Source organism: Hibiscus syriacus, unplaced genomic scaffold (genome assembly GCF_006381635.1).
Source record: "Hibiscus syriacus cultivar Baekdansim isolate YM2019G1 unplaced genomic scaffold, ASM638163v2 tig00110253_pilon, whole genome shotgun sequence".
Taxonomy (NCBI): domain Eukaryota; kingdom Viridiplantae; phylum Streptophyta; class Magnoliopsida; order Malvales; family Malvaceae; genus Hibiscus; species Hibiscus syriacus.
The window spans coordinates 278111-288447 of record NW_024062646.1 but is presented as its reverse complement, the minus strand read 5'-3'; the positions used below and the strand labels follow the sequence as shown (position 1 = coordinate 288447).

At 32.9% G+C, this 10337-nt stretch overlaps 1 protein-coding gene across 1 annotated transcript; it reads right to left on the bottom strand.

The window, feature by feature from the left end:
• Positions 1 to 2379: 2379 nt before the first annotated feature.
• LOC120114894 (organic cation/carnitine transporter 1-like) lies at positions 2380 to 5192 on the bottom strand. The gene is made up of 2 exons (XM_039135671.1): positions 4622 to 5192; positions 2380 to 3761 (listed from the first exon to the last, which is right to left on the bottom strand). The coding sequence occupies exons 1-2, from the start codon at positions 5070 to 5072 to the stop codon at positions 2557 to 2559; spliced, it is 1656 nt and encodes a 551-aa protein (XP_038991602.1). The 5' UTR covers positions 5073 to 5192; the 3' UTR covers positions 2380 to 2556.
• Between the last annotated feature and the right edge of the window lie 5145 nt (positions 5193 to 10337).

Sequence of the window (10337 nt, the reverse complement as noted above, 5' to 3'; positions counted from 1 at the left end):
GCCTTTTTGTATTTATCTCAAACATCTTCATCAACTCAATGAAAGAAGATACATTCATCCTTCTGCATCACATTTCATAAAGTCCAATTAAAACAAAAGAATTAATCTTAAACCAATATGGACAACCAAAGAATAAATCATTATCACAAATTTCAAAACAATATAACATGAAGAAGAACTAACCTAGAACCAATTTCGACAATCAAAGAATCGTTGGCATTTGCTTAATTCTTTTATGGAAGTATGAATTACAACTTTCTTCCCACAATCATAGAAAATTTCTCAACATTTTCTTCCCTTTGAGTTTGAGGAATATGATGGCATCCTTTAAAACAATATAATGAAAAACAAGTTCAAAACAAATGAACAAAAACCTAAATACAAATCGAAAAGAACCCTAGAAACAAATTTTTGAAAATACCCAAATGAAGAACCCTAGAAATAAATTCATCAAAATACCCAAATGAAATCGAAAAGAACACTTGTTACATGAAATTTCAAAACACAAGCCTTGAATTGATTCTAAACAGGGAAAGAGTCCCAAATGCTATCATTGATTTCTCTTAAGAAAGCTCGTTGCAAATAGGGGGAAAGGAGACAATTTAATCCACGTGGAAAATAGGAGGGAAATAGGTTAAAAAAAATATTTTTAATTGACCACGTGTCAGTTTGTTAGTGGTCACTGGGTTCCACGTCATATTCTGTGACGGAAATGGGTGCACCTTTTAACGACAGAAAACACCATGTATATAATCGAGAATTTTTAAATATTATTTATGAAACTCAGAATTAGGTATAGTTCATGTATGAATTGAGTAATTAACCCATATTTAATCAATGTCTTCCCAAAATGTATGTTGATAACTTTATTTAATTCATTTAAATAAATAAAAATAGCGTGTGAATCGGCCTTCGATTATTTTTTATCTTTTAAGCATTTTTGTACATTAATGATTAAAATTATGTCCTTGTATATTTTATTTAAATTTTTTTTTATAGAATCTTCTAATTGTATTAAAAATAAAAAATAACATTTAATAAAGATATTTTCCGAAATACAATAAAACTAGTCACTTAAGAATTAAGATCACACAAAGATCATATAAGGAAAAAGTTAACAAACCTAATCAAATAAACTCGAACACAAGGTAGATACGAAAAGATGACAAATAAACCACAAAAGGAGATAAAACTATTGAAAGACCACGAACAAACAACAAATTGAAATCGAGCGATGTGAAAAATACTATCCACGAACTTAAATGGCGAATCTAAATCCAATTCAAGGGTCCAAATTAGAGCAGATCACCAAGATAACAAATAAACGCCATCTTGATCAGTCGTGAAAATGTAAAATCCAACCATAAAAAAAATAAACGAAAACAACGGTCAAACAACTAAAACGTGCCATAAATGCAGAAGAAGATGTGTCTTAAAGACAAAATTATTAGCAAAAATACAAATATACACTATATTAAAATAAAGGAAAAACAATGAATATCAGCAGTCGGTAACTAGCACCAAAACTAGTGCTGCCGTCGATTACAAAGATGAAGAAGACGGGGAGGGTTAATTAGAGATATATGAAAATAGGTATATATACACTATGTATGTATGTATGGGGTTAATTATTAATTTGATAGTTTATTCAAAATAGGTATATATGTATACATGACAGATGGATCAGGAGAAAGAAGACGAAGAGTGTTTTGGTGCAGTCATAAATTAAAACAGTTCAGTGAAGCAGAGATCAATGGTGGAAAATGTTAATGGCTGATGCTACTCTTCTAATCGTTGGAGTAACTCTTCTACGTATGTCTCTCTATCTCTCTCCCCTAGTAAAGGACGAATTAAATATTAAAATAATAATAATAATACATTAATTAATAATCTAAAAGATCCTAATTGAAGACACAAATGAATAAAACCTAAAAAGTTTATATATGTCAATAAAGTCTCATTAACCTAATTAGCTAACCTCTTTTTCTGTTTTAAAAACGAATAAAAAATCTCCAGTTTTGATCATCAAACTTTCATGCATGCACATACATTCTAACATATGTTCTTGTTTTGATCTAAGTGTTACTCAGGCTATTTAAGGTGTTGCACTATAGATTCGATTGGTAGGGAAAAATCAATGTTGATAATGCATTTTTTATCATTTTTAATTATTATCAACAGGAATAAAAAAATTCAATTATTGTACATTAATATATTTATAGTTTTTCAAGAAAGCAAAGATCCATTTCCATTGTCACTTCAGGCTATTAGTGGTATGAAAACTTGACTTTAAGATCGCTTTATGTTGTTTGTTCGTCTATGCTGTGAAAGTGAAAATTTAAAAAAAAAAAATAAGAAAATTAAAAAGGTATGGACATCAGAATATTGAATTTGGTTGTTTGGTTTCTGGAGCTTTGTAATGGTCTCTGACTCTGCTCCACAACATAAATGAAGACACATGGTAGCTTAAAGTTTGCATTGATTCATTCTTTTATACGGATTTAAATGCATAATGTTTAAGAGACACCATGGTTGTCTTATTTCAAAGCTCTAAAATTAGGTTACAGTGAGCCACGAATCGGGTGGTAGTCGACGAAGTTTCTCTTCATCTTCTTGTTGCTTTAACGTTTCATAAAGAGGAGCATTCCTAGTCTCAGGAAGCCATGTACTTAACGCTCCGCTCACGATTGAAAGAGCCCCAAATATAGCAAACGAGAGAGATGGACTCAGACGACCAACGACCACCAACAAAGGTGATAACGAAGCGCCTAGCATCAACGATTGCTGCAATAGCGACACTGCGAAATTCCTTACATTGGTGGGGAAAAGCTCCACACAATAAACATACAAGACATTAAACGCAATAGAAGAGGCCATAAAACCAATAGATTCGATTATCAGTTGAGGCCAACTGCTTGTACTTTTGGACCCATCATCAACCTTTGCTTTGCCTTTCGATGCGGTGGAGAATATGATGCAAAGAAGACACGAAATGCCGGCTAAAACCGCGGACAACAATAAAAGGAGACGTCGGTTCATGAAGCCCAATAACACGCCACCGATTAGAACAGCAGGAATATCCATCAGGGCATTAATTATAACAGTGACATAGAAATTGAAGTTGAGGTTTTGGGCGTTTAGTTGGATACCATAGTACACAAATCCAACCCCCAAAGCACATGCCATTATAGTAATCATCCTCCTAGCGGCCCATTTCGTGGTCCATATGCTTTCATTTATATCACCTTCAACGCCTATGCTTGTTGTTGCTGAAGATGCAAGTATAAGCTCTATATTGTTGGGTAATTCTTTTCCTCGCGCTAACTTTCGTAATACGTTGAGTGCTTCTTTGTTTCTCCCTCGTACAAGGAGCCAACGAGGTGACTCTGATACCAACAAGACTAAGAAAAATGTATAGACAAGAGGGGGAAGGGATATAATCCTATACATATACCTCCAATGGGCTCTTGTAGGATAGGCAATGAATGGGAGAGATAGGAAGCCAGCAGTGAAGAAAAAGAAACCGTATTGGCCTACTTGGCCTCGCCATTTACGGCCGACGACTTCTGTCGAAAGGACAAGACAACATATACCGGCTCCAGAACGGGAAAACCCGTTTGTGAATCGGAGAAGTGCATATATCCAAATGTTTGGCGAAAAAGAGGTCATGAAAGTTGTGGTGGAGGTTAAGATGCATGCCACCAATAATGTTTTCTTTCTACCTAACCATCCGTCCGCCAGCCGACCGAAGAAAGCACATCCTATGAAAAGGGAAACAATAAATGATCAATAACTAGTTTCCTTTCATTGAGTTATAGTTTTAACTTTCAAGTAACAATATAATTTTTCATGCATAGAAAGAGTTATGATTATAAAAAATTGATACTTTGGGTGGTCGAGTTTAGGTTTATACTTGACACTTTTTAGCCTTGGCCCAACCATGGACACCCACACTCACATATTCAATGATTCAATTATATCATATATCCTCGAACTATGATTTAATTTTTAAATTCATCTTAAAATTTTAAAACATTTTAATTGAGTTATCGAAGTCTTATTAATTTATAAATCTAGCCATTAGTTTGGACGTTAAATGTCCATCCAAATTTAAGGTGAAGTTTATTTAAAATACCTGAATACGTATTGTGTGAATAAAAAGAATCTGACAAATAAAACTAATTCTTTTAGATTTTATCGACACTTTCTTTTAATAAGTTGGTTCGAAGCTATCATTCAGTAGGTACACATAAGAACAAAGTCATACTTTCATAGATCAAAATTGATTTTTAAAATTGTGTGTAGGGTGTGTGTTGGGGGTGGAGGGGGGAAGTATAATATTAATATAGGACTATATTATAATATCACCGTTGTTTAAGGCACCAAATAAAACATTTCTCATTTTTAGGCCCAAGGGCACTACTTGTCCCTCACGTTACCACTGCGTATACATATTTATAAGTTAATCCACATATTTTAAATATATTTAACATCAAAATTAAACTACTTTAAATGTTTAAATTGATAAAGGAGTATAGTTTATATTATGCTTATATTTTAAAGATTTAGTTAAAACATTTTTGAAGTTTAAACAGTACTATACAATTCGAATAGTCCATACCGAAAATTGTGCCAATGAAGAAGAGAGAAGCCGGAATAGCAGCAAGAAACTTGCGGTCGCAGATAAGATTCCACTCGGCAATAGTGGACGTGGTAGTCCCTCCAACCCACTCCCAAGTCCCGGCTGCCAATCCGCAAACATGACTCGGTCGGCCTTTGCCGCCACCGCTAGCGTTGTTGATGCAGCAAGACGAGGATACTGATGCATTAGTGTGGTGATGGTCAAGGCTCTTGCATCTCCAAGCAGTTGGCTGGGCATCAGTAAAGATGGTGACTAGGGTGTTTTGGGAATCAAATACCCATGCAAATGACACTAATAACACGTGCAGCAGCTGGGATAACCCCAGGGATCCCACGTATCTGTCTATCACATCATCCACACTGAGCTGCAACTTCACTTCAGCTGCTGCTGCTGCGTGTGAAAGCTCTTCTACTTCTCCACCTTTGTCCATGCCCCTCACCTGCAACAGGATTTTTATGCTGCACCCAAGTGTTTCTTCCTGCTCCCTTAATATATGAACAAAATCAATGCCGGTTTCTTAAAGAAGAAGGGATTGAAAATGAATCGAATTGTTTTAGTGTCCATCACCACTAACTAAAGGAAGAAACGTGTTATATATATTATATTTTAATGAACGGTGAGAATTGTGTAGAGTTTGAATTAACAATTAATTAAATGCTAACTTACTATTAACGATGATTCACGAATGAGAATTAGCATGATAAAAAACCGATCATTTTTTAAAATGTTAAATAATAAAATAGATATTAAAACTATCATGATTCTATATAAAAAAAAAAAAATCGACTCTTATATACGATTCCTTAGCGTAGGGCCCGAGACAAGATCAGTGGTGGTGGATCGTAGCACGCATAGCTTATTTACACAATGCGCGCCACTTAATTGATACGGATTATTAGTATCTAAATTAGGATAAAGTATATAAATGATTCTGTAATCTATTGTTTTGTTAATTAAAAGTTACAAAATGATCATTTGACTATATAACATTGTTTTGTTGTGTCTATCTACAATTAAAAGTTACAAAATGATCACCTGACTATTTATATATTCTAAACTTGTCCTTTTTCCGTTAAAAAAGTGATAACAGTCTGAGCTGGAAGTTAATATGTTGAGTGAGATATGATAGTCATTTGAGATTTTTGGATCATATTTTATTATATCACAGTCAGCAAGTTATTGTATATCTTAGACTGCCATCAAGTTTTTAACGAAAAAAGACGAATTTGGAAGATATAAATATTCGGATGACTATTTTATAATTTTTAATAGTCTGAGACTCGACAAATTAAGCAACGTCTTATAGTTGAGGAACCATTTGTGTACTTTATCTCTAAATTATTATTTATTAATAAATTATTGCCACTATAATGGAATTCGGTCATCAGAACATATTCGGCAGCTGAGGAATCGATACCAGCTACAAAAGAGGAAGATATGCCCTAAAAGACCATGCAAGAAGTAGATTAGACAATTATTGATGGCTAAAGCCGGCGTGCATATGGATGGTGTCTCTAATTGCTATTCGACGAGGCAATCCAAGTCCAATTTCAATCCTTCTTTTTTGTCACCAAATCATTAAAAAAGACTACCTAAATTCACATTTCTAGTCATTCAATTACTTGTTTTCTTGTCATCTAGTCATACCTAACTTATTTACACAATGTGCGCCACCAAATTGGTCTAACCAAAGATGAGTTTGGTAAATCAACGGGTTGGTTCAAGTCATTGTGTATCTATCGAAACGGTTTTTTTCCGGGTGAGATTTTGGAAACCACACCAATTTTTAATTCTTCAGATTAAATTTAAATTAAAAGTGAATGTGATTAAAAAAACCTCTCGTTTCGAAAATTTGGAAATTACTTTATGATAAAAATACGGTTCGAGGAGTCGCCACCAATCTTTAATTAAGGTGTGATTGGGCACCCAAAAACGTTTTGTCATTTTAAATAAAAATTAATTTTAATTAAAACAATAAATTTAGGTTTGCGTTACCAGAAAATGAGTTCGGGAGTCTGTTACACGTGGGGAAGGATTAGCACCCCCACAGTGCCCTAAATAGGTACCTAGTCGATTAATTAATTGTCTTTGCAATAAAATGTACAAGTTCAAAATTAATTTGATTTATGATCCCCTAAAATAATATTTTTCGAAATTTTGGATGAAAGAATAATAATATTTAATTATTTCTTATCGAGAAGAAATGATCTATCAGAAGCAATCGATTCTTACTCCAATCGAAATAAAAAATATTAAAATTTCATTCTAAATTTCAAAATAATAACACCCAAAATAATTTTTAGAGATAAAATAATAATATTTAATTATTTATGATCGAACATTATTATTTTGAAAACCTTTTAAAAACACATGCAAAAGTAAAAAAAACTATCAAGCAATTGATTAATTATTAATTTACCAATATTTAATGAGAATAAGGGTATTCAATTAATTAAATATCAAGAGACGAGACCATAGATTCGATCTAACTGTCTTTTCTCGATGAATTTAATTAAAAGAATACGATCTTTCCCTCAGTCCTTAAATTTTAAAAAATCAATATGTTTTGATTGGTGTCATTTATAGGATAGACTTTCATTTTAAAATTATCGAAAGTAACTTTCTTATACGTTAAGACAGTCACTTTACGACAATATTAAAATGCTCGAATATTACCCTTAGTCAATTTATTTCAATTCAAGTCAAGTAATGCTCATGAGGCTATCATGCAAATTATGCAAAAAAGATGTTATGTAAAAATATTTAAACACCACAAATTATATACCTTATAACTTATATATATATATATATATATATATTAATATATAATGTACGAAAGTGACTTAAAAAAACATATTAACTTCAAAATACAAATTTCACGAAATAACTATATTTAAGGATTAAACCATATTAAATAAAATATTACTATTTTTAAATACAAACAAAGTAAGAATTAAAGTATACATGCAGATATTAAATGGTCAAATGTATGAAGAAATAAATCAACCTTTAGGACCTAAAAAGAAACATGTAAAAACATAGAACTCTAATGTCTAAATGACAAAAACAAAATAATCAACATTTGTGACTAAAATTAAATAAACATGCAATACAAAGACCAAATCAAAACACAACAAATTAAATTTAAAGGATAGAACACCAATTAATCAAAATTACACGCCAAATGCATACACAAACAAAAATAACATAAATTAATGACTAAAATAAAATAACAGAAACTATAGTGTTAAAATCAAGAAAACATATATATTCATATGTTGGAATGAAAAACACACATAAAAGTTCAGGGATTAAGTATAAATTATACCAAAAATACATAACATGTGTCATAAATGATTCACCGGCCATCATGTTACTGCACTGCCGTGCCACCGTCCGATTGTCCTGAAATTTCAGTATGCTGTTCGTGTTGACATCACACAACTTTTGACCGTTCGGAATATTGATCGGGGGTTCCGATCACCGGCGAGAGGCCAAATATCGTCTGGATTTGTTTTCTCCGATTCACCACCGTCTACCGTCCGATCGTCATGAAATTTCAGTATGCTATTCGTGTTTACATTACACAACTTTTCACTGTTTGAACATTGATCGGAGATCCTGATCGCCGGCAAAAGGCTAAAAACCGTTCGAATTATTTTCTCCGATCTGCCGTCGTCCACCATCTGATCGTCCTGAATTTTCAGTATGTTGTTCGTGATGGTCTCGCGCAACTTTTGACCGTTCGGACCATTTGGAATGTTAATCGGAGATCCCGATCGCAGGCAAGAGGCCAAAAACCGTTCAACTTATTTTCTCCGATCCACCGCCGTCCATCGTCTGATCGTCCTGAATTTTCAGTATGTTGTTCGTGATGGTCTTGCGCAACTTTTGACCGTTCGGAATGGTGATCGGAGATTCCGATCAACGACGAGAATTCGACAGAATCACTGAAGCCTTTTTTCCTTTTCTCTCTCCCCTCTCTTTGGCTCCCCTGGTGATTCTCCGACCTCCCACGTTTTGCTCCCCTGATATAACATATTTTTTTGTTCCTCCATATTGGCTCTTCCACTAGTGCCCAAATAATGGTGTTTGAGTGGGATTTTAGTGGATTAAGTTTGGTAATGGTAGGATATAATATTTAGTGGTTTAAGTGGATTTTTGTGTGGGATTTGAAAATAAAAATGAATGGGATAGTGGTGGGGTTTGTGCTTCACGTGGGGTATGGGTTGTTGGGTGCAGCGATTTGGAAAGTGGAGCACAGGTTTTAAAAATATGGTGCTCACAATTGGGGTAGTGGGAAATGGTGGAAAAATGAGGTGTCTACAGTATCCAGAAAATTTTTATTGGGAGACTCACCTATTAAAGTTAGGTGTGCGACGTGAGTTGATCCGGATCAATAAAGACCAGAACCCTAAGAATTAAGAGGACAAAAAAAAGAGTTTGGTAAGATAAAACGAACAATAATATCATCACAAGCCAACTCAAATATGACTGGAAGCCATCCTTAATTATTTGGCCTCAAGCTTGCAAGTCCTATAATTCCTTTATTTATTTTACAAATACAAGATTAATGAATTCTTAATTTAAAATAGAAATAGAACTTAAAAAAAGGATGCTATATAATTTACAAAGATAAAGAAATATATTTAATTTCTCATTTTTATAACATTTTTTATATTTGTTATGTAAGTTTATGTTTGAGATTTGTAGCTTGATGTCCTTCGCTCTTTTGTTTTTGAGCTTTGTTTTCCATGTATAATAAGTTTGGCAAAACTACTAGTAACGCAGCTTTGCAATTAGACGGTTATTAGGATATAGGGTTTGTCATAACCATTTTTTGACGAACGAGTAAAGTTTTCAATAAAAACCTCGAATTTACGATTTATTTGGGAAAAATTGAATTGAGACTTATTTCTAAAAATTAATTATGACTTTATTTGAAAATTTGAGATTTTTAAATTGAGACTTTATTTGAGTCGCCAAACTGTAGTAACTTCTTTTTTGACGAATGAATAATTTTTCGATGAAAGTCCTAAATTATGACTTATTTGGGGAAAAATGAATTTTGGTGTTTATTTTGATTAAATTGATTTGGAGTTGTCATCGACCTTTGGTTAGGTAGGTCGAACACCTAAAACGTCTTTTAAACAATTTTAAGAAAAATCATTGTTAAGACAAAAAACTGGTCTGCGCTTATCAAATATTCATTTTAGGTTCAGGAGTCGATTACGCGTGGGGAAGGGTTAGCACCCCCACAATGCCCAAAAATTGGTACTTAGTCGCTTATATGTTGTCGTAATGGTGGAAATTATAAATTCGAATATAAAAATTAAATTATTATCCTTTTATTGAACATTGACTAATTTGTTTCAAATTATTTAATAAAGAACATTCCATATTTTGAGAAGAGACCACAAGGTTTGCACTCCAACTACTAGGAATGCTATACCATCGATTTCTTCTCTATAAAAGAATGCCCTCTCTTTATTCATGGTAACCATAATACATAAGCCGAATATTCGTGCGATTCAATGTCTGATAAAATAATGAAACATACATGTATATTCATGGGACTAAAATAGAATAAATAGGAAATAAAATACAATAATTAAAGTATAGAAAAATAAAGGAAATAAATGAAAGATCAAAAAATAAAACAAATAAAGGGTAAGGGCTAAAATGTAACAAAATA